Source organism: Amblyomma americanum, chromosome 1 (genome assembly GCF_052857255.1).
Source record: "Amblyomma americanum isolate KBUSLIRL-KWMA chromosome 1, ASM5285725v1, whole genome shotgun sequence".
NCBI lineage: Eukaryota > Metazoa > Arthropoda > Arachnida > Ixodida > Ixodidae > Amblyomma > Amblyomma americanum.
The window spans coordinates 123,767,130-123,789,870 of NC_135497.1; the positions used below are offsets into that span (position 1 = coordinate 123,767,130).

General features: G+C 46.6%; 1 protein-coding gene across 1 annotated transcript in view; it reads left to right on the forward strand.

Moving 5' to 3' along the window:
* Positions 1 to 22,741, forward strand: part of LOC144113597 (toll-like receptor 2 type-2) — a 42,987-nt gene that overhangs the window by 1,842 nt on the left and 18,404 nt on the right. The window contains exons 2-7 of the mRNA XM_077646765.1: positions 1,999 to 2,048; positions 6,143 to 6,855; positions 7,724 to 8,591; positions 9,331 to 9,899; positions 10,025 to 10,145; positions 19,274 to 19,598. Coding sequence (XP_077502891.1) covers positions 1,999 to 2,048; positions 6,143 to 6,855; positions 7,724 to 8,591; positions 9,331 to 9,899; positions 10,025 to 10,145; positions 19,274 to 19,598 — 2,646 coding nt within the window. The remainder of the gene's footprint in view (positions 1 to 1,998; positions 2,049 to 6,142; positions 6,856 to 7,723; positions 8,592 to 9,330; positions 9,900 to 10,024; positions 10,146 to 19,273; positions 19,599 to 22,741) is intronic.

Consider the following 22,741-nt stretch of genomic DNA (forward strand, 5'->3'; position numbering starts at 1 on the left):
GAGTTGTTTAAGTGAGCAGTCAGCTGCGTGTGATATCGCAGGGACAAGACGCGCTATCTATATTCTTCGAAATAGAAGCAGTGGCTAGTGCCAGTAAGGACGCGTACAACCAGTCACCTGCGCCATAGCAATAGCAGCAATGCACAAGTACAGAACTGAGAAAAAACTTCGTGACAATGGCAATCGCATTGGGGCGGCAGTTACATGGACGATTGCGAATACAAAATACTGTATGGTACTCATTCGTTGCTAGCCCGCACAAAGAAAAATGTTTTCATTCTTGTTTTGAGCATGTCAATTTTGGACAATGTTTTGTTTGTTTTGACAAATTCGGCTTTAACCAACGTAAAGTTCGCTCCCTGATCTGCCTTTGATGCGTACAGCACATCACGTAGAGCCCAAATTATGTAGAAAAATAATGCCCTTTAGCTGTACGTTTGGTTTTAAAAAATATGAGACTTTTCGCATTGAAGCGCAGTCATATGCAAGTCTCAGTGGCGCTGGCTAGAAGCTGTCCCGGCTTCCTCGTAAAGTTTAGCGTGTCTAGTCCGCAGGCTGTATTCCGAAAGATACGGTACTTGAGCCAGTGCGATGAAGCCTGCATGCTCATCGTGGCTGACTAGGTATAATCTAAATACCGTAAAGCTGCGATTTAAGCATGAAGCAAACATTATATGAACACGCGAAAACTTCTTCAGATCGCCGTCCCATTAATTTAGACACATTAATGACAGGTATCACAATTTCAAAACTTGACAACCACCAAATACTTTTTTATGCTGTCTTCGAAGCAGGCCCAACATAATTTTTTTTGTCATTCGGCAGTCGGAATCGTTCCCCAACATCCAGAAACAGTAGGCCCTTCGCATCGATCGAGAAAACGAGTTCCTCGCGTTACTTGACACGTTCCCAGTAAACACACTAGAGCATAGAATGGCCATGCACGGTGAAAGCTACACATAAGCCGAGGCTTGATTGTCTTCTGACGGGCCTATGAGTGAACAGGAACAATTATCAAAAATGAGAAAGAAAACAGCAAAATAACCGGGTGCGCCAAGGCTGACAGGGCGCAAACTCATGTTCTAAAATGCAGCTGGGTGAAGCACCGTCCTTTTCAGATATGCCCGTGCAGAAATGCAGCATGTTTGTCAAACAAGGTGGAATGCGCGAGCGCGCGCCTGTCATTGTGCTGTCGGTGATGCAAACTTCAATCCCCCCCTGTCCTGTCTTTTCATCTTGCCACAGGGTGCACCCAAAGCTTTTGCAATGGTAAGCCAAATGCCCGTCAGTGTTGTTCCCTACTGCGTGGCTCTGCACACATGCACGATCACTGATGCGCGAGCTTGTTGGGCCGTTGTAGAAACTAGAGCACTGCACCAACACGGGCCGGCCCGCGGGCCGAGCCGGAAATTTCGCTGTTCGATCCTACTGAGAGTGTTGCGCTACATGGGACGCATGATCGCTACAACCAGGCGAGACTAAAGCTCTGCGAAGGCTACCCGCTGGGAGTATTCTGACGGGAGCGCTGCTGGAGCGCGGTCGCGTTGTCGGCGCCGTGGTCCAGCTGCATATATATTCGTGGGCGATGGAGTGACGTCTGCAGCACCGTGGTACCGCGTTAAACTCGCATTAGGCCCGCATTCTTCTGTCCGCGCCGCCGCGATTTTGTTTTGTCGTAGCCCCGAGATGCCTGCGCCTGAAGTACCGTGTACCGTCGTTAATGCTGCACTGCGCTTGTGAGAGCACGTGATCACTTGCTGCGCGGTGCCGCTACATTTCGTACTGTTCCTTTGAAACCTCTTCTGTAGGCCCGGAACAAACGGTGTTTTTATTACTGCTTGTGGGTTCTTCACTCGTCGGGTGAGACCACGGCTCGCGAAAAAAAGTCTTTGTTCTTCTCAGGCTTCATTCGGGTTCTCTATTTCGTTCTCAATGTCCATGAAAGAACTGGCATGACATCCAGCGAAACACCTAATTGATGGTGTCGCATCATTTCAGGAGCCACAAGGATGAGACATCTGTCCTGACATGGATCATTGGATGTGCAGGTAATTAATGTCCCTCTACGGGACAGCATGTTTCTAAATTGAAACACTCTCTAGGAATTTAACTATTCGTTAAAGTGAGGAGGTGGGTGAGTCGTTAATAATTTTTGAAAAATGGTAGCCTTGGGAAACGAATGCCGTAGTGAGAAAAAAACAGCACAAACGCTGCGCTCAGAGCTAAAGTTTACTCAGGCTGAAAGCACATTCCCGAACGGAAAAATCCATCCAGTCACTCTTCGGGGTCTTCACGTCATGGGAAAGTATAACTAAATCGGAGCAGCGTCACTATGACGTTGCCTTTCAGGCGTTGTTCAGTATGAAGACGCTCCTTCAGGCCAGGCAACAAACAATAAGCACTACAATGCAGTTCCTCGCCGTGTTGGAGGTGACTTATAAAAGGAAAGTACCATAGCTGTGGAAATCCGCCGATTGGAAGCGCCAGTGCGACGATGTGCAATCCCATTGAACATGTCACATATGGGTTTTATTAGCCAAACAAGGCACCATCCGCCTTTGCGATACCCATACGTACTACTGCCTATGCACGTTTCCTTGCGACTTTATTAATACGTGAGCATTAGAACTGTCATGCGAGCGAAAAACCAGCATCCGTCTGTCCGTGTATAGTGGAGAGGAGGAGGCTCAGATACATCACGAAGTGAGAAGCGCAGAACGCACAAGCGCGCCGCGGCTGCGGGGGGAGGTGCAGTCAAAGAACCGCCAAAAAATTAGAACTTAAATTGGAATTGAAACTGGAATAAAAAATAAAGAATTGGAATGGGAAGGATTAAAATTAGACTTAAAATGAAAATTGGAAATAGAACTGGAATAACTATACTTGAAATTAATGAACTGAAAAATATGCAGATAAATAATTTGTCAAAGCGAAACTTAATTTGTCAGTGCCGTGAATGAATTCAGTTCATCAGCACAAATCGCTTAAGAAATCGAAGCCCACATGCTAACGCATTTCCCTCCGCATCAATTGCATTGTTCGCCCGTTAATTTTTTTTATTACATGTACCATAGAGTTTCTTAGTATTAACTAGATGGAACGCTGGCGGCGCTGCACCTGGACCTCCATGGGCTCGGAAAGCATTATGGGGCGATGAGCTACTTGGTGTGGGACAGTAGGCTGTTTTCAGGAACACAGAGTGGCGTTACTGAGATGTCCCATTCCGTATCTTCGGCGCGCTCCGCGCAGACGACTTCGGCGTAAAAGTAGTGTGCAAAAGCCATAGTAGCGAAAACGCAACAACACACGGCGCCAATAAAAGTTTTTTTTTGTTTTCCGAAATGGTATGGAAAAACTTTTTAAAATGTTGAGGCGACAACATTTTTTCTGCAAACATACTTCCTTTTAAAAGTGCGCCTGTTAAGCACGAAATATTGGCTTTTGTAGTCAGCAATGCTCGGCCAATAGGAGAGAAAGCGATTGCTTATTTTGAACAAAATTTGCATTTACATGTTTTTCTGCTCGTTTGTTAAGATGTATAGACATGATATTGAATGATAGGAGATTCTTAATTATCGAACGACATTTGTTTTTCATTATTTTTTGGCCAAAAGTTGTAGTTCTGCAGTCTGTCTGTCTGTCTGCCTGTCTGTAGTTGACAGGAAGAAAGAAAAGTGCACAGGCCTGCTTACTGGCTCAAGCCGAGCCACAATCGCTACCACGTGCAGATAGTAGGAGAGTTGAAAGATGGGACAGAAAGACAGGATAGAAAAGATGCGCTAAAGACATGGCCGATCCCGGTAGTTCTGCAGTCGGTAGCTCTCCGCCCCGTGATGCTTAGAGCGCCCATGGTGGTACAAGTGGTCTCGAGGAAGCTCCATGAAAGCTCCCATAGGCGGGGCGCCAGCTTTCAAAATATTTAATAGTAAGAAACTCTATGACATGTACCGTCTTTACCAAAAGTAACCGAGCAGCCGCGTCGGCGGCCGGAGCGGTCTCGCAGCCGAGCGGTGGCGTTGCGGTCGCGGCGCTGCCCGCTGCTGCCCGGCTGAGAACGTAAAAAGGCTGACGTAAGCCTGCGCGCTCGCTCGCTGTTTCTGGCCGCTTATACTTATCATCCAAAGAAGGAGAGGGAGAACGCAGTCTTACATCAGCCGGTTTACACTTGCAGCCGGGCAGCAGCGGGCAACGCAGGAGACCACCACGCCACCGCTCGGCTGCGAGACCGCTCCGGTCGCCGACGCGGCTGCCCGGTTACTTTTGGCAAAGACGGTACAGTCAGGGTCAGAAGTATCTGACCCCTCTCCAAGTTCCGAACTGTGCCACACTGCATGCGGGCGCCGCCTGACAATGCACTCTTAGTGGGGCACTTGAAGCGGAGGGGGAATCAGACACTTTTGACCCTGAGTGTATACATGCATTTGGCACCCATATGAGGCATTATTGCAAGGGGATTAACTACATACAATATGATACACGAACAAGATATTCGGAACAAGACGGCAAGGCAATACAACGCACGCAAAGAAGAAAAGTAAAGTATTTTGGCACAGCGCCGGTATAACCATACGACTACAGATATAGAAATAGTACGCCAGATTACCTTTTCAAAAATTGATTCAAAATCAGGGAAAAAAGAGCACCCAAATCCATTAGCGCGGCATTGATAACTCCTAATCTTTTTAGTGTTGTCGGGTCTATCTAGTACGCAGTGTGGCTCCTTTAGATAAGTGCTTTACCAATACCAGCGCAATCATTGCATACACTGTGTTAAAATTTCAGCCTCAGGATTTTTCGCGGAATAGGCAAAGTCTGCCACCTAGTGCTGTCACGAATTCTGAGCTCTTGGTACCAAAGTTATAATTCTCTGTCACAAACATTGCAGCACGTGTCTATTCCCTTTCCAACTTGTCTATCAGAGCACCAGTAAAAGGGTCCCATGCTACACAACCACATTGTAATACTGGCATGACACTCGTCAAGTGCAATGTTTCCTTCAGCATCCGAAGAGGGCTTTTAAAATTTCTCTAAAAAAGTATAAAAGACGAGAAGCTTTAGCAGAACTCCGATAAACGCAAGTGGTCCAGTCAATAGTGATGTTGCGAATATAGCACCAAGATATTTTGCTTTATCGGTAGTCTGAACAGTGCCATGGTTTAACACGTATCCATTTTTTCCCAACCATTTTTTGTTTTGCTTGTAAATTGCACGTGGTAACTCATGTATACATTTAGCGTCACACCCCATTTCAACCACCATTCAGAAATTTTGCCATATACGTTTTGGATCACACTGAAATTATCAAGACACGTGACAGGACATTACAAAACTCTAGCTTATTCATACAGTACAGACTTATGACTATTCCAAAAGCTGGAGCCTCATTTGAAAGGCAAGATAGTTCAGAGGATCATGGGCACAAAATGTAACGCGACGTAGTACATGATCTTCACCTTGAAAATGAACTTCGCAGTATGCTTCGGAGCGATGGGTGGACCATGAGAGTGCTTTGAAGAGATTGAGGCGTCACTGACGGGTTTATAGCGTCAAAAGAAAAGTGAGGGGGTGCTTTCCGGACAGATCTCCTATTTGTTATTGTGTGGCAAACGTCCGTTTTCTAAAGTGTCACATGTAACTATATCAACTAAGGCTATGTAAAAGACTTTCTTAACAATCTGGTTATTATGACTCGTGTTAGGGGTGGATAAAAGGCCTGCAGTAAATCTTAGACGTTCACGTGAAGCATGACATATACGAGCTGAATGCCGACACATCTGATATGCAACTTGTCTTTTTAGCACGCAGGCCTAGTTAACCACCATGTCTTTCCTTTCCGCTTCTCTCCCCCTCTCTCTACATACATATCTCTCTATTACGCCGAGAAACAGCGGCTTGCTCCGTGATTTTGGCGTTTTCTGTCATCTATTAAAATATTTGGACTCTCGATGTGTGGCCAGTTTAGGATAGTGTGCCAGTTCGAGCTCATGCAGTGATTGTGAACAATAAAATTCACGACATATTCCCAGTGTACGCCAGGCCTGGGAATGCAGTTTTAGATGTTCTGGTCGCGCGCGGAACATGGTACAGGGCGGGCCCATCTCTGCGTCCGTCCTCCACGTATTTGGCACTGCAATCTTCGCAGGGATGAGGACGGGAGCTCAGCTGACTCTCGCCGGCCTAGTGCTGATCGCGGCCCTCAATCGACGCCAGTGCGAGGCAGCCGAACTGGGCGGCCACTGCCCGATCAGCCTGGACTGGTGCGCCTGCATGGTGGTTCGTCGCGGCCCCCGAGTCCTGTGCAATGCAACCGCCGACGGCGACGCAGTGAGCGATGACCTCTCCAGGCTTGCTGGCTTCGCGATGGACTCGTTAATCCTGGACGGCGTGAACCTCACGACTCTTCCTCGGCACTACTTTGTGAATCTCACTGTCAAGGCTCTGGTGGTGAGGAACACACCCATGCAGTCAACGGAAGAGGACAGCTTTGAAGGACTGACTCACCTCACGACGCTGGACATGAGCCACAACAGGCTACGCGCAATTCCGCGTGGTCTAACAGCTGTCCCGACCCTGAAAATCCTGCGCCTACCGGAAAACTATATAGCCGACTTTAAAAACCTGCCGCCCCTTGAGAACCTGACTGATCTAGACTTATCGAAGAACCTCATCGAGAAACTCGACGGTAATGTCCTGAAAGACTTTCCCAAGTTGAAGAGAGTGTGGCTGGCGAACAACCTCATAATCTTTCTGTCAACTTCATTTTTTAAGGGCGCGAAGAACGTAACGTTCGTTGACTTGCACAATAATATGCTCACGAATGTGCACACTGCCTTTCAAGGTCTGCGCCACCTCACGGTACGTACAAAGTTATTAAGTGCTGTTTTGCAATCGCAGACTCACTTCGTAATTTTCACAGACTGCCTATTCATTTTTAAATTGCGCACAACTTGTTTTCGGTGCCTGAGCAATTTTTTGTTGAGCGGAAATTGGCACCCAGTAACTGGCGGGCTAAGCGGAGTTGGTACAGGTGTGGACAGACGTAAGTGAAGTACGCTGCCCTGTTTTAAGTGCATTTATATCTGTATTAGCCCCCGCCGTGGTGGCTCAGTGGCTTTGGCCTACGGCTGCTGATCCTAGGTCGTGGGTCTGATCACGGCGGCAGCGACCGTATTTCGATGTCAGCGTACATTGAAGAAGCTCAGGCGATCTAAATTAATCCTATGCCTTTATTTAGGGCGTCCCTCATAGCCCATGAGTTGCTTCGGGGCGTTAACCCCCACAGTTTAATTTATTTACCTGTGCACTAGCAGAAATGATTAGGCATTGTACTCACGCGTAATGATAGCAAGCACTGTCTGCCGCAGACATCCAAGGTTCCAGTAAGCAATACGTACAGGTTACAAACTCAGGTTACAATCAGGTTACAAACAGCGTGCTGTGTTAACTACTATCCGTGTCTCTGAACTAGAATGCTGGCGAATACTTTCCGTTTGTTGATGATTTGTAGCGGTACTTTGACATAATCTAAATAAAAAGCCCGGATAATGTCGTTCCTCGCCTGTATAAATGCACGCAGCTTATTTAGCTAGCACTGTCAATGTTACATACATAAAGATGCAAACAGGAATATGCGCTTGAGTTAAAAAATGACTTACTTGAAGTCTCGAAGCACGATACCTGTGGCTGCGAGCTTTATTATATATATATATATATTTGTTTCCAGGAGCTCGACTTGTCTCGCAACTCAATCACTGACATCGACAAGTTATCGACGGGAACTACATATACGCTCAGAATACTTCGTGCTAGCTACAACAGCATCTCATGGCTTTCTAGGATTGGTCCTTTTAACATCCTACTCGAAACTATAGAACTGACGCACTGCAACATAAGTGAACTGCGCCGTGAGACGTTCAGCCAGCTTCCCGAACTGCTGCGACTTGATCTCTCTTACAACGCCATCCAGTACATTCCCGGGAACTGTTTTCACAAGGAGTCGAAGCTAAAGTACTTCTCTGCAGCGGGGAATAAACTCTTCAGCATAACCAACACTTTCAGTGTAACCAGGCGCATGGAAGTTCTGAATTTATCTATGAATTTTATTGAAGACTTGGAGGATTCGCTCTTCAATATGCCGGCCTTGAAAGAACTGACGTTAAGAAACAACCGTATCAAGTTCATTCGAGACGGGACGTTCAGAAGCAACTCTTACATCAAACATCTAGACCTGAGTGGCAATGATCTGAATTGGGTCGGAATCGACTCCTTCGAACGTCTTTTTAGCCTCGAAGTGCTTCTTATGACAGGTACGTCTGTCATGTCACTCAATGGTTCCCTGCATGAACTGCCCAAACTGAGGCACCTTTTCATTCACGACAACCGCTTGAAGAAGCTTCGTGCGGCAGACTTTAAGAACAGCCCGCAAATCGTTTCCATTGATGCGAAGCGGAACAATATAACCGACGTCCAGGGAGCCTTCAGAAAGCTCGACAACTTGAAGAGCCTGAGTCTGAGGCGAAACCGTCTCAAATCTATCCACAGAGCGAGCTTTCCCAATAAGCTTGACAGGCTGAAGACGCTTGTTCTGGACGGTGAGTTTATATTTCTCTTTCTTTTAGCGTCTTTCTTGGTATAATGTCTTTGCAGGCGCCTGTGGCGACCACGAGTCAACGTCAACAGCTGAATGGATTTTTTCTTAGTCTATTGAGTGTGATATTAGGATGAAGCATATTGTCAAATCCGAAAGATGGCAGCTGAAAATGCAGGTTTTTGCTCTTGCGCGCACTGTTTAGAACATAAAAATCAATCCTTTCTTGATTAGCTGATCAAACACCGAAGATATCGAAGAAAAGTTGTCAGTAAAACTCTTGATTTTGAGCAGGTGTAACATAAAAATTCGGTACATGTTGATTCCTCCCAAGTTGATTGTAGAGACTTTCATAAGAAATTCTAAACGAATTGCCGGCTTTCTCTTCGGGTTGTTAGGGCAGCTTTAACAAAATTCACGAGTGACGAATTTCGCGGTTTGTCAGTATTCGCCCGCATCCGCGATTTTTTGCGAAGCGAGTGCCACATTTCGGTAGCGCAACAATGCAGTGAATCAAGGACTGGTCAGCGGAACCGCGAAATTTTCTGCGCGGTCCTTCTAATTGCCCTTCTAATTATTTTATATCAGTCCGTTGTTTTTCTTGTATTTAAGAACAACTAAAGATCAAATGGTAGGCTTTCTTGTCTTTTTATACGCAGCGTTAATGCCAGCGCCTCAACTGCGTTAGTATCCTTTCCGCTCGCTTAACTCTTCACTCTAGTTAATGTCTCCCTCTCTCGCAGAGAATCCGCTATTCTGCGATTGCCAGCTTTCCTGGCTCATCGAAACCGCACCTTCGCTGCTTTGGAAAGGTGTCCCAGTGTGCCACGGGCCTGACTGGAACCGTGGAAAGCAGCTGTACAGCCTATCGGCAGACAACCTCACTGAGTGGTTCGCCAACTGCAGCCAGAGCTGCAACTGTGTCTGCCACAAGAACACCAGCTTTTCTGCCGCGATCCTTGTCAACTGTTCCCGCAGAGGATTGCAGGCGCTTCCAAAAGAATTTCCCTGGAAAACTTACCTGCTTGACCTGAGCTGGAACCGTCTCAGACAGCTGGACAACAGACTGGTTCACAAGACCCCGTCTCTCGACTCACTGCTCATGGCGAATAATCTGCTTTCGGACATCGGAACAGGAGTCATTCCGCGGTCGACGGAAAAGCTGGACCTCACCAAGAACAGGCTGAGAAGGTTTCCTCTTGGCTTGGTTTCCGAGAGGACAGTGGCGTCCGTCTGGCTCTCTGGTAATCCTTGGAAGTGCAGCTGCGAGGACTACCCCTTTCGGCAGTGGGCCGAATCCCACAGCTATGCGGTGAGCAGACACTGGTAGAGCACGGTTCGAGCTTTCGAAGTTCTTGCACTTTTCGTCTCGGTTCGCTTCCTGGCGCGTTATTTATTCCATCCTCGGTTCCGCTCTTTCCGCTTACGTAAACGCAGATTCGAGATTATAACGAAACCCTCTGCGAGCAAGGCAAGAAGTTCATTGATCTTGGAGAAAAGGATCTGTGCCCATCGCGGAAAGTGTTCATCATATTAGCCTACGGAGTTCCTTCTCTGGGTAAGTGTTTGTTTATGTCTGTGTTCGCTTAATAAATCGCTGCTTGAAAGTCAGGTGGTGCGGGACTGTGTGTTCACATAGTCGTATTTCACACTCGGCTCTGTTTTGCCGTGGTCGTTGGAGTTCTGGGCGAAATACAAAGCATACCTTCTTGTTCAAAACCTCTTCTTTTTTCCCTTTCAAAGAGAACGACAAGCGTATAGATGGAAAAGCGGAATGAGCGTAAGTGCCTTGTGCAAACAAATACGTTCGCCTTATAATGATCAAAATCTCACTCACTCACTCACTCACTCACTCACTCACTCACTCACTCACTCACTCACTCACTCACTCACTCACTCACTCACTCACTCACTCTCACTCTCTCTCTCTCTCTCTCTCTTGAAAGTTGCATACCGTGTGTGAGCAATAACTAAGTGTATGAACAATTGTTTAGTTTCAGACAAGTTACGCTGCACTCTGTACGAAAAAGACGGGTGTTTAAATCAATCAATCAATCAATCAATCAATCAATCAATCAATCAATCAATCAATCAATCAATCAATCAATCAATCAATCAATCAATCAATCAATCAATACTTTATTCAACATCATCAGGATGTTGGGTGCGCCGGCAAAAAGCCAGTGATGAGGCTTGACGAGGCCGACGCACCCTACAGAGGCAGTTTGGTAGTGACACACATAAACAACAAAAGAAAGAAAGAAACCAAGTTGATACAGAGAAGATCATGGATTAACATTCGAACATTTAGGGCATGAGGTAGTACAGTTATCAATCAGTTGTTCGTCAACTCTGATTCATCATTTAATAAATGTGGGAGAGTGAAGCGCAACATTTGACAGCCATAATTTGTGCGCGTCCTAGGTAACAACCATTTCAAACTTGTTCTAGTTGAATACATAGAATGTTTACACTGTAATCTTGACAGCTGTAACATAAAACAGTTGTTTTTAATGACGCTTGCCCTGTATCGTTTGCGAAGTAATGTTTTGTATAACTGAGGAAGTGGGATGATGCCTAGTTCTTCACAAATTGGTGCAGAATGTTCGAGTCGAGGAGCGTTCACAATATTTCTAACAGCTTTCTTTTGTAAACGATGCAAGCGGTTGATGTTAGTGAAAGATGTGGTACCCCAGACCAGTAAACAGTAATCAACAACAGAAGAAAAAAGTGCGTTATACAGCATTTGCTTTATATGCTTTGGCATAAAATATCGCAGTCGACATAAAATGCCAACGGCCTTAGACAGTTTGTTAGCCACAAGGTCAACGTGATCGTTCCAAGTCAAATTTTCATTAAAAAGAACACCAAGACTTTTGACAGTTGGAACTAACTGAATGGATGATGATCCCATCCTAAGAAAAAGTGGTGGCAATAAAGTCAGTTTATTGCGAGGTCTAAAAAGCACTGCTTTTGTTTTTTCAGTGTTTATGTTTAAGGAGTTAATTTTGGACCATTCATGTAGAGAGTGTAAGCAATCTGCTGCTTGTTTCTCAAGATCTACCAAGTTTGCGGCTCTGAAAAATAAGGAAGTGTCTTCTGCGTAAATGACATAACTTGGATGATTGCTTATGCAGACGATGTCATTGATGTAAAGGAGGAAAAGCAGGGGCCCCAGTATACTACCTTGTGGAACGCCTGAAAAGATATGCAAGGCGTCTGATAAACAGTTGTTTATTATCACCTGTTGCGCACGAAAGCCTAGATAAGATTGAATTATTTGAAGAAACTTGCCGCGGAAACCATAGTGCTCGAGCTTAGCTAACATTATTTTATGATTGATGCGATCGAAAGCTTTAGAAAAATCGACGAAAATTCCTAGCGTAAGTAGTTTCAGCTCAAATGATTCTAAAATAAGTTCTTTTTGGGTTAAGAGCGCGGTTTCAGTAGAAAAATGTTTTCGAAAGCCATGCTGGCTGGGATTAATAATGTTATGTTTGCTGCAAAAACCGTTTATTCGTTTAAACAGTATCTTTTCTAAACACTTTGAGAAAACAGGTAGAATAGAAATAGGTCGATAGTTTGACAGATGATGTTTGTCTCCACCTTTATGAATAACCGCAACTTTCGCAATCTGCATTCTTTTGGGGAACACTGCTTGCTCTATGCAGCAGTTAAAATATATTCCAGGACTGGACTAACGATATCGGCTACATGTTTGACTGGTAACATTTTCAGGCCGTCAATATCCTGTGCCTTACTGTTGGGCAAGGCCAGGAGATCATCTCTGATTTCATTCGCGTCAGTAGGTGACAGGAATGCACTAGAAACAACCCTATCGTCCAGGCATTACACACTCATTAAATTCCCATTTTGAGCTGCTTGAGACACAAAGTAATTGTTGAAAGTGTCTGCTAACTCCTTTCCGTTCACAGGTTTGTTGTCGACCAAAATTTCGGACACGCCAGTAGGAGTTGTACCTCGATTTAAAATTTGATTAATGTTGCGCCACACAAGATCAGCCTTTTTAAGCAAGTCACCGTTGAACAGTTTTTCGATGTACTCGTTTTTCGCACGACGAAGGAAGGACGTAACTTGGTTCCGATATGTTTTAAATTGTTGAAGGTCATCCAGTGACCTAGTTTGGACAAAGCGGTTGTACATGTCTGTTTTCCTTTTTATCATCTTTAGGCATTCTGTGGTTATCCACGGTTTTCGTGCTTTCCGGGGTTTTTGGAAGGTTTCGTAAGGAAAGTTTTCTTCATATTCAGACTTAAATATTGTAATGAACGCATTATAGGCATCATTAGGATCGGTTTCATTGACAACGACACTCCAGTCAATATTCCTTAGTGCAACACGAAAGTGATTTAATGTGGTAGGATTAATGCGCCGGTATTTTATTACAGTTGAACTACATTGTTATTTAGACGTTAAAGAATCGACTATCAGGTATATGGGCAGGTGGTCGCTGATATGAGCAGTAATAACCCCTGATTTCAAACAATCAGCTGGAAGATTGGTGAAAAAGACGTCGATTGCCGTCGCTGCCTGCAACCGAGTGGGCTCTTTTATAACAGAAATAAAACTATTGCACTGCAATATGGACTCAATTTCTAGTTTGTTCGTAGAATATGAGAGCAAATCTACATTGATATCCCCGCCTAGAACAAGATTAAGATTATTTTCTGTTACCCATTCGAGGAATTCGTCAAGAAAGCTGCTAAAATTGGAGAAGTTGCCTTTAGGCGGCCGGTAGATAACTGTGAAGATATTTCTGCCGTTGCGCACGGAGAGGATTTCATAGTCATCATGAACGTAAGTAAAGTCGGTGACAAGGCTGTAGCTCAGATCCTTTTCTATCGCTATCATAACACCGCCGCCGCGCTTGTCAGAGCGATTCACTACGTACGTGTTGTAGTTTGGCAAGTCCAGTGCTTCACATGTGTTTTGATACCAAGTTTCAGTGATCATTAGTATATTGGAACGAAAGTTAAGTGTGGAAAGAAACGCTTCAAACTCATCAGCTTCAAACTCACAGTAGGCGCTATGGATGTGCTAGATGGTCGTAAGGACGGATACGTTGTCTGGCCCGAGAGAGAACAAAGTGGCTCCATTGTGGGTGCGGAAAAGCAGTATGCCTAAGAGTAGGAGCCAAACCCCTATGAAAGCCGATCGAGGTCACATGCTTTGGACACCACTATCGCCGATGTGCCGTCAGATTTCCGGACCAGTATCTTGCCGTTACTGTGCCAGGCGTATTTGTAGTCGTGTTGTTTTGTCCATTCTTGTGTTTTTTGCAACAGCTCCCGATTTCGTTTGGTTAGGTTCTCAAGAATATGCACGTTGTCATTTCCATTCCCGATCTTTTTCCTGCTTTCCCACCATAGGTCACGAGTTTTTTGTTTAGAGAAGCGGCAGATAATAGCAGGGACCTTACCCCGCCTTGACGGCAGCCGGTGTATTGCATCCAGGTCGTCATCAGAAAGTTGCGGAAGCTCAATCCTTGCAGCGATAATGTTGATTTTTGCCAAGAGGTCTTCTTTATCTGTTTGAGGTATGCCGTGGAACTGTAAGTTGACTCGCCTATTTCGCCATTCTAATTCGTCTAGCTGGGCTATTAGGGGTTCAGTGTGTTCGTTTTCTTCTAGTTTTTTGACTCGGCTCCTGATGTCCTTTATCGCGTGCTCGTTTTTATCAACACGGTCCAGTAAGTTAGTCAGTTGATCGGACATGAATTGAACAGACTGCTCTAACCCTTCAACTGTCTGTTTCAATGGCATCAGTGTTTCCAGTTTGCGATTGATGGCTAGCAACATTTGCCACATGTTCTGTATGCTTGGCTCCGTGTCTGCTTTTTCAAGCTGTTGGTTTTCACTGTCTGGTTTCCTACATTTGGGGCATCTCCATGTTTGTCGGTAGTTCTTTTTTTTCAGTGTAGTTTTTGACACGCCAGCGCACTCGCCTACATGGTACACAGCTTTGCATTCACTGCAAGAGAGGCCATCTTCGTCCGCCACCACTAATTGACACGTGGGACATTCGTTATCGTTACACATTGTACACCTGGCAGCAGCAGCAGCAGTGAGACAATTGACTAGGCTTATTTCTACTGTGAAACAGATGAAACACTAACCTGTAATAGCACAGGACAGCTATTAACGAGGTGTCGTTGTGGCCACTGCTGCTGCCAAAGTGATGTCCAAGAGGTGCTGGGCTGGTTTTATAGCTGTTCTGCCGACGGTAGTGCCGACTGCCGGATCGCTGATAGCAGGCCGCAATGATTAAGTCCAGGCGTAGTAAGGGCACGTATATTGGTATTCTTCCGTGGTCATCCGGGTGTCGTGAGGGCACGTGCACTCGGTGTTAACTCCGGAACGTTGTAGCTGGCATTCCAAAGGGAATCTGTAATAGCACAGGACAGCTATTAACGAGGTGTCGTTGTGGCCACTGCTGCTGCCAAAGTGATGTCCAAGAGGTGCTGGGCTGGTTTTATAGCTGTTCTGCCGACGGTAGTGCCGACTGCCGGATCGCTGATAGCAGGCCGCAATGATTAAGTCCAGGCGTAGTAAGGGCACGTATATTGGTATTCTTCCGTGGTCATCCGGGTGTCGTGAGGGCACGTGCACTCGGTGTTATCTCCGGAACGTTGTAGCTGGCATTCCAAACGGAATCTGTAATAGCACAGGACAGCTATTAACGAGGTGTCGTTGTGGCCACTGCTGCTGCCAAAGTGATGTCCAAGAGGTGCTGGGCTGGTTTTATAGCTGTTCTGCCGACGGTAGTGCCGACTGCCGGATCGTTGATAGCAGGCCGCAATGATTAAGTCCAGGCGTAGTAAGGGCACGTATATTGGTATTCTTCCGTGGTCATCCGGGTGTCGTGAGGGCACGTGCACTCGGTGTTATCTCCGGAACGTTGTAGCTGGCATTCCAAAGGGAATCTGTAATAGCACAGGACAGCTATTAACGAGGTGTCGTTGTGGCCACTGCTGCTGCCAAAGTGATGTCCAAGAGGTGCTGGGCTGGTTTTATAGCTGTTCTGCCGACGGTAGTGCCGACTGCCGGATCGCTGATAGCAGGCCGCAATGATTAAGTCCAGGCGTAGTAAGGGCACGTATATTGGTATTCTTCCGTGGTCATCCGGGTGTCGTGAGGGCACGTGCACTCGGTGTTAACTCCGGAACGTTGTAGCTGGCATTCCAAAGGGAATCTGTAATAGCACAGGACAGCTATTAACGAGGTGTCGTTGTGGCCACTGCTGCTGCCAAAGTGATGTCCAAGAGGTGCTGGGCTGGTTTTATAGCTGTTCTGCCGACGGTAGTGCCGACTGCCGGATCGTTGATAGCAGGCCGCAATGATTAAGTCCAGGCGTAGTAAGGGCACGTATATTGGTATTCTTCCGTGGTCATCCGGGTGTCGTGAGGGCACGTGCACTCGGTGTTATCTCCGGAACGTTGTAGCTGGCATTCCAAAGGGAATCTGTAATAGCACAGGACAGCTATTAACGAGGTGTCGTTGTGGCCACTGCTGCTGCCAAAGTGATGTCCAAGAGGTGCTGGGCTGGTTTTATAGCTGTTCTGCCGACGGTAGTGCCGACTGCCGGATCGTTGATAGCAGGCCGCAATGATTAAGTCCAGGCGTAGTAAGGGCACGTATATTGGTATTCTTCCGTGGTCATCCGGGTGTCGTGAGGGCACGTGCACTCGGTGTTATCTCCGGAACGTTGTAGCTGGCATTCCAAAGGGAATCTGTAATAGCACAGGACAGCTATTAACGAGGTGTCGTTGTGGCCACTGCTGCTGCCAAAGTGATGTCCAAGAGGTGCTGGGCTGGTTTTATAGCTGTTCTGCCGACGGTAGTGCCGACTGCCGGATCGTTGATAGCAGGCCGCAATGATTAAGTCCAGGCGTAGTAAGGGCACGTATATTGGTATTCTTCCGTGGTCATCCGGGTGTCGTGAGGGCACGTGCACTCGGTGTTATCTCCGGAACGTTGTAGCTGGCATTCCAAAGGGAATCTGTAATAGCACAGGACAGCTATTAACGAGGTGTCGCTGTGGCCACTGCTGCTGCCAAAGTGATGTCCAAGAGGTGCTGGGCTGGTTTTATAGCTGTTCTGCCGACGGTAGTGCCGACTGCCGGATCGTTGATAGCAGGCCGCAATGATTAAGTCCAGGCGTAGTAAGGGCACGTATATTGGTATTCTTCCGTGGTCATCCGGGTGTCGTGAGGGCACGTGCACTCGGTGTTATCTCCGGAACGTTGTAGCTGGCATTCCAAAGGGAATCTGTAATAGCACAGGACAGCTATTAACGAGGTGTCGTTGTGGCCACTGCTGCTGCCAAAGTGATGTCCAAGAGGTGCTGGGCTGGTTTTATAGCTGTTCTGCCGACGGTAGTGCCGACTGCCGGATCGTTGATAGCAGGCCGCAATGATTAAGTCCACGCGTAGTAAGGGCACGTATATTGGTATTCTTCCGTGGTCATCCGGGTGTCGTGAGGGCACGTGCACTCGGTGTTATCTCCGGAACGTTGTAGCTGGCATTCCAAAGGGAATCTGTAATAGCACAGGACAGCTATCAACGAGGTGTCGTTGTGGCCACTGCTGCGTCAACCCGGTTCATATAAAAGTGAATTACAAGAACCATCTACCAGTTGCATGCACAAGACGCAAGGAAACTACTGGACTTTGTTGCAATCATCATCGTCGTCGTCTTTGCATCGTCATCATCATCAGCCCAGTTACGTCCACTTCAGGACAAATACCTCTCCCATCGATATCCAGTGAGCCTGGTCTGACGCCATGTGTGGCCGCGCTCTGCTGGCATATTACCTGATCTCACCTCACCGCCTGATAGCGTTGAACGTTGCCAGGTTCGGTTCTCAATGGCGGCCTGCCTAGATCTGGATGTTCTTCGCACTCTGCTCTGCGTAGCAGGTCTGACCGCCGCCTAGACTTTTCAGTTGCTGCGCAGCTGCTGTGGAGCAAGTAGTACGCCGGTGCTACACCAAGTTGGTGAAGCACTTAGACACCACTCAAAGATTCTGAACATGGCGCAAAAGAGAGCAGGGACAAAGTAGGCACCTTAAAACGACGGGACCGGCGCCACTTGACACCCTTTTTATGTATATATTCAACCTTTGTCCCTGTCTCTTCTGCGCCGTCTTCAGAATCTTTCGCTATTGTGAACCAATTAGCCCAAACCAATGTATTATGACACCAGTTAGACAAAATCTTGTTCTGGCGATGGGCGCGTTTTGTATTTTCAACCAGTGAGCCTTTATAATGAGAAAACATACATAATAAAAAATGGAGTTGGAATGCATGAACTAAACATGCGCAAAAACTAATGCACTTTTTTCCCGGTTTTGGGGATGTTTGCAATGTGAATAGGAAGAAATCTGGTTCAACGTCAGGCTTGACAGCATTTCGGGATGTTTGGTGCGCCGCGCATGCTCTCGGTGAGCAGTTTTGGGAGTGTACCGTAATTTGCGGTACATAGTCTGCATCCGATGTAGGGTCAGCAGGGCTCAATTTTGGCAAAAATGAAAAAAAATTTTCCTAGATAGTCCGCACTCGGTACATAGTTCGCATCGTGTAAGTCTGCACCCTGTCCATTGTCGGCACCAGGTACATAGAATCGCGTTGGGCAGGTCAGTCTACGTTAGGATATATTGAAATAGAAAGTTCTGTATAGTAAGCACCTTTAGACAGTCCGCAAAGCCCGAAATTTTAAGTTTCAAACATGCGTAGTCCTTCGGCTGTATACGGAAATTTACGGTACATGAGCAGCTCTCGTAGGAATAAGGGTACAAAACTGTTTGTGTTGAGCTTGTCTTTACATTTTTTGTGCTTTGAATTAGGAGAACACTTAGTGTTTTAGTGCAACCTTCCTTTACAAAATTTCTGTATGCAGTCTACAGGCTGTCCATAGACTTGTGTATAAAGTCTATAGGCTTACTATAGATAAATCCTATAGACTAGTCTACACATAATAGAAATCCTACAGACAGTCTATAAATAATGTATAGATTTATGGCCATACATTTTTAGCTGACTTTTGTATATAGGCAACGCAGTCTGTTAGAAGTCTAGAGACAACATACAGACCATTTTTATTAGGGCCCGATAAACACGTTTATAGCGTCAGAATGTGATACTAAGCGAAACTAGTTTGAAGTCAGCACAGTTGCTTAGAGCTATACGCTCCTTCTATCTCTGAATTAAATGCAATTTGCAGGGTTGATGGAGGAATGAAGAGTGTTCATTGGTACAAAAGAAAGCTTGGGTGGTGTTAGCAGCAGAGAACGAGCCACGATGCGCATCACCTATGCAAGAGATCTGCACAAGCCAGCACAACTGGCGGACAAGTGTAGCATCTGCACTTCACAACGCTGAAACTCACAATGCGAATTGAAATATTTACATTTGATATTCGCATAACGATGACATTGCAAAGATACGTGAAACTGTGGCACTGTATTCTTCTTCAAAAGGGCAATTTGGTTCTCTTCAGAAGAAGTAAGAAATAAAAAACTATTAAAATAAACTGGACATGTTTACGTGTGGTCTAGAATGGAGTTCTGATAACCGCCAATGTGATAACCAAATCCAAGACGAACGAAAAATAGATTTCTATCTAGATGTTTTGAGGTGCTGATTACTCTCGGCGGCGCTTCCCGCAGTGCTGATGGTCACTGCCATGGCCGCCGTGACAGCCTACCTCAAGTACAAGCACGAGATAAGGGTGTGGCTGTACGCGCGAGGCATCTGCCGCTCGCTCAAGTGCATCAAGGAGGACGACGTTGACGAAGACAAGGACTTCGACGTGTTCCTCTCGTTCAGCAGCAAGGACCGCGAGTGGGCGTACAGTGAGCTGCTCCCGAAGGTCGAGGCGAACGGCTTCTCGGTCTGCACCTACGACCGAAACTTCAAAGGCGGCTTCCTGATCCAAGACATCGTACAGGAGGCCGTGTGTTGCTCCCGGCGCACACTCCTGGTCGTCACACAGTGAGTACTACCAAAATTCGTGGTCGGAGGGAAAGGCGTCCAGACGAACAGAGAGAGAGAGAGAGGGTTGTAGCAAGCTGTGAGTCGCATCAGTACGTAATCACAAATAGCATCAAGTTTATTACGATGTCCACACTTAGAGGTAGCTGGTTAGTCTAGTCTTAAAACAAGGATGTTATTTTTTTTCGCGCAGAAAATGTGTGTTTAGTTCTACTGGCTGTAACGTGTATATAAGCATCTCTTCAGAGCCGCCAGCATTGTCTGCGGTCTTTAGGCTTCGGAGAAAGAGTGAGCGAAGGAAGGGGCCCGAGTAGAGACGAAAGGGCCAAGAAGGAAGCAGATCCCGTTGAGCCATGCGTCCGGCGCATGTGCTTCACAGGACATCAATTGGCGGGGCCCACGGCACACCAGGCACTTGGTGACCATGTTGTCGTATGACTGGCCAGCACTATTCACGTGAACTTTGCATGTGATGCATCAGCGAGGCTATGATGCACCATCACAGTAGCTTTTATGCTTCCATCACTAGGAATGACATAGCAATGCCGAACTGTGAGAAAAGTTGCAAAAAGCATGCAGAAACGGCCGCTTTGATGAGAGACGGGTCAGAGACCATTCAAAGCAGAATAAAAGCAGAATCATGTAACGTGATGCGTCAAGCCTGCGACAGCGGAGTGTCAATCGTCTCGCGTGCGCTTGCGCTACGCGTTTTCTACTTATTGCTTTCGATTTGACTGCTCGCACTGCTGGATCATCGAGTCTTTTATGCTTCCCTTCATCTCCGGGCGCTGGCGCCGCTGAGTCCTGACGTCTCGCTCTTTCCACTACTGCTGTCGCCTTACTTCGCTAGGCGTGGGCTTCTAGTGGGGTTTGTGAAGGGCGAAAGTAGGTGGGTTGGTCCATCTTGATCATCTTGTCGTGCAGCGCATTTGCGGGCAGCGTGCCGACAGCGATCGACATTGGTTAAATAAAAGCTTTTCTTCCTCCTCTGTTCGTTCGCTGCAGGTTTGTGGCTCTGGCCCCACATACTTGCAGCGTACAGAGCACGACACTTCGCCTCGGTTGCTTCCATGGCTCTGTCGCAACGCGAAGTGCCATGTTGCCGCTGGCGGCTGCTACTGCGCAGGCGCACGCAGGATGATGACACACTGCTCCGCGGCGCGGGCGGGCCAGTCACCATCAGCATACGCGGTGCGCCTCCCACTTCTCGCCTCCTCGCACTTCCTCCTCTGGCTTCCACATGCGCTCCGTCCGGCTTTTGTGCGGACGCTGGATGTTGGACAGCGGCTACGAGTACCCACACTCTAAGAAAAAAGGGTGTGAGAAGGGGGTAAAAAAGACTTTTACACCCTTTAGAGGACCCTAGGAGTAACTTTGCACCCGTCAATAGCATGCTCCTGATCACTTACCCCCTTTTAGAAAACTTACTCTCTACTTATCCTCCCTACCAGTGTTGATAACTGCGCGTCCGTTCCCGCACCTAAAACAGCGGGAAGATTAGTTTGCTCGTATGTCACGACGGGGCGCTCGTAGAGCATTTTGTGTAGGGTGCTTGGACGCCCGCTCACCTCCGCTTTTAGGGTGAGGACGCGCTTTGTACCACCCCGCGCCGCCGTTCCCCCCTCGCCGCGGCATGTTTCCCACTCGCAGGTCGCGTACTGCGCGCTATGCGTATGGCGACTTCAATAATGCGACTTAACTGGAAATAGCACACAATTGTTTCACTAGTGGCAGTAGCGTTTTAGCACTTTTGAGTGTATTTTATGCATGTTGCACTCGCTCAGACTACATGACAATCGACAAGATATGACGGATTGCTGTGTTTCTTTAATGGCTGCATTGAAAATCGACGGCAGTTATTTGTTCTTCATTGATAGTGATAAAATAGACTATATTAGGGTCACCAAATTCCATTAAATTATGCGGCTTTTGTTGTTTTGAACGTACGGACTTTTCGCAAAGCCCCGAGTTTCTCGTTTATACAAGCAACGCGGAGGATGACCTGCCAAATGTAATACTTTTGCGTAGTTAACACCCACTTTTCCAGATTTATCTGAAGTGCATTTGTCTTATTACTGCACTGTATGTGAAAAGTATTCCACGTAACAATGTCAAGTTTCTCTTCCAAGTGGTCCGTCGTGGCACTGCTCTGGAGTGAATTCAAACTGAGGACGCGTCTCAAACCAAATGACCATATCTTCTTAACTGCTTCTCTTAGCGGCTTGTACCGCAACAAAATAATTCAGATGGTTGCGTTTCCCTTTGGATGGTGTTGACTACAAGTAGACTCATGATGCGATGCGACGACGTCTTCGTAATTCGAAGCGACTAAGTCGCTTTATTCGAGGGAAATTTAACTAAACAATTTTTTTTTCGTTCCAAAACACGAAGAAAAATCATTCAAATCGACTGATTCACAAAGACACTTCCCAAATCAGCTTCTGATAACTACTTATTTTGAATACCGTTGTCCCCGCCAGGCTACACTAACAAAGAGAAGCCGACGCAACACAGGCCGCCTTACTCGCTTCCGCGGAGCCGTCTGCTCCAGTTGCTAAAAGACGCTGGCTTACTGCCGAACTCGATTAGTCGTCGGGCAGGGCTGTAGATGGGTCTGGGCTAGTAAGAAAACCACGTTTGAGGTAAAGCGCGCAGGAAGACGCTGGCTAGTGAACATGACTGACAAGCTCTCATCCCCACTGCATCGAAAGCTGAGGGGAAAAAAAGAGTAATCTATACGACGTTGTGTCCCAGAAACAAGTGTGACGAATTTTGCTGATGTGGCGGCATGGCGGAAATGAAAAGAGCCTTTTTCTCCAGTTGTAGATTCTTTTTAAGCGATACGAAAAGGAACGCAAATAAACCATTACTGGAGAAAAATCCGCCTTTTGTTGGCGTCACGCAGCCACGACTTCTTTGCTTACTGACGCACAGAAGATAGGTTTGGCGCCAGGATATTCGCAGTGAGCTGATGCAAAGAAGTAGAGAGAGGGGAGGGTTATAATGCCTTCGTGACATTAAGATAAGACATGATAGACTGAACAAAACGCTGCGACGAGAATATGCGGAAAATATTTGCTTGCTAACAAAACGTCTGGAAAAGATCCGTGTAGTGTATATAAATAGTATTTAGAATTTCATTG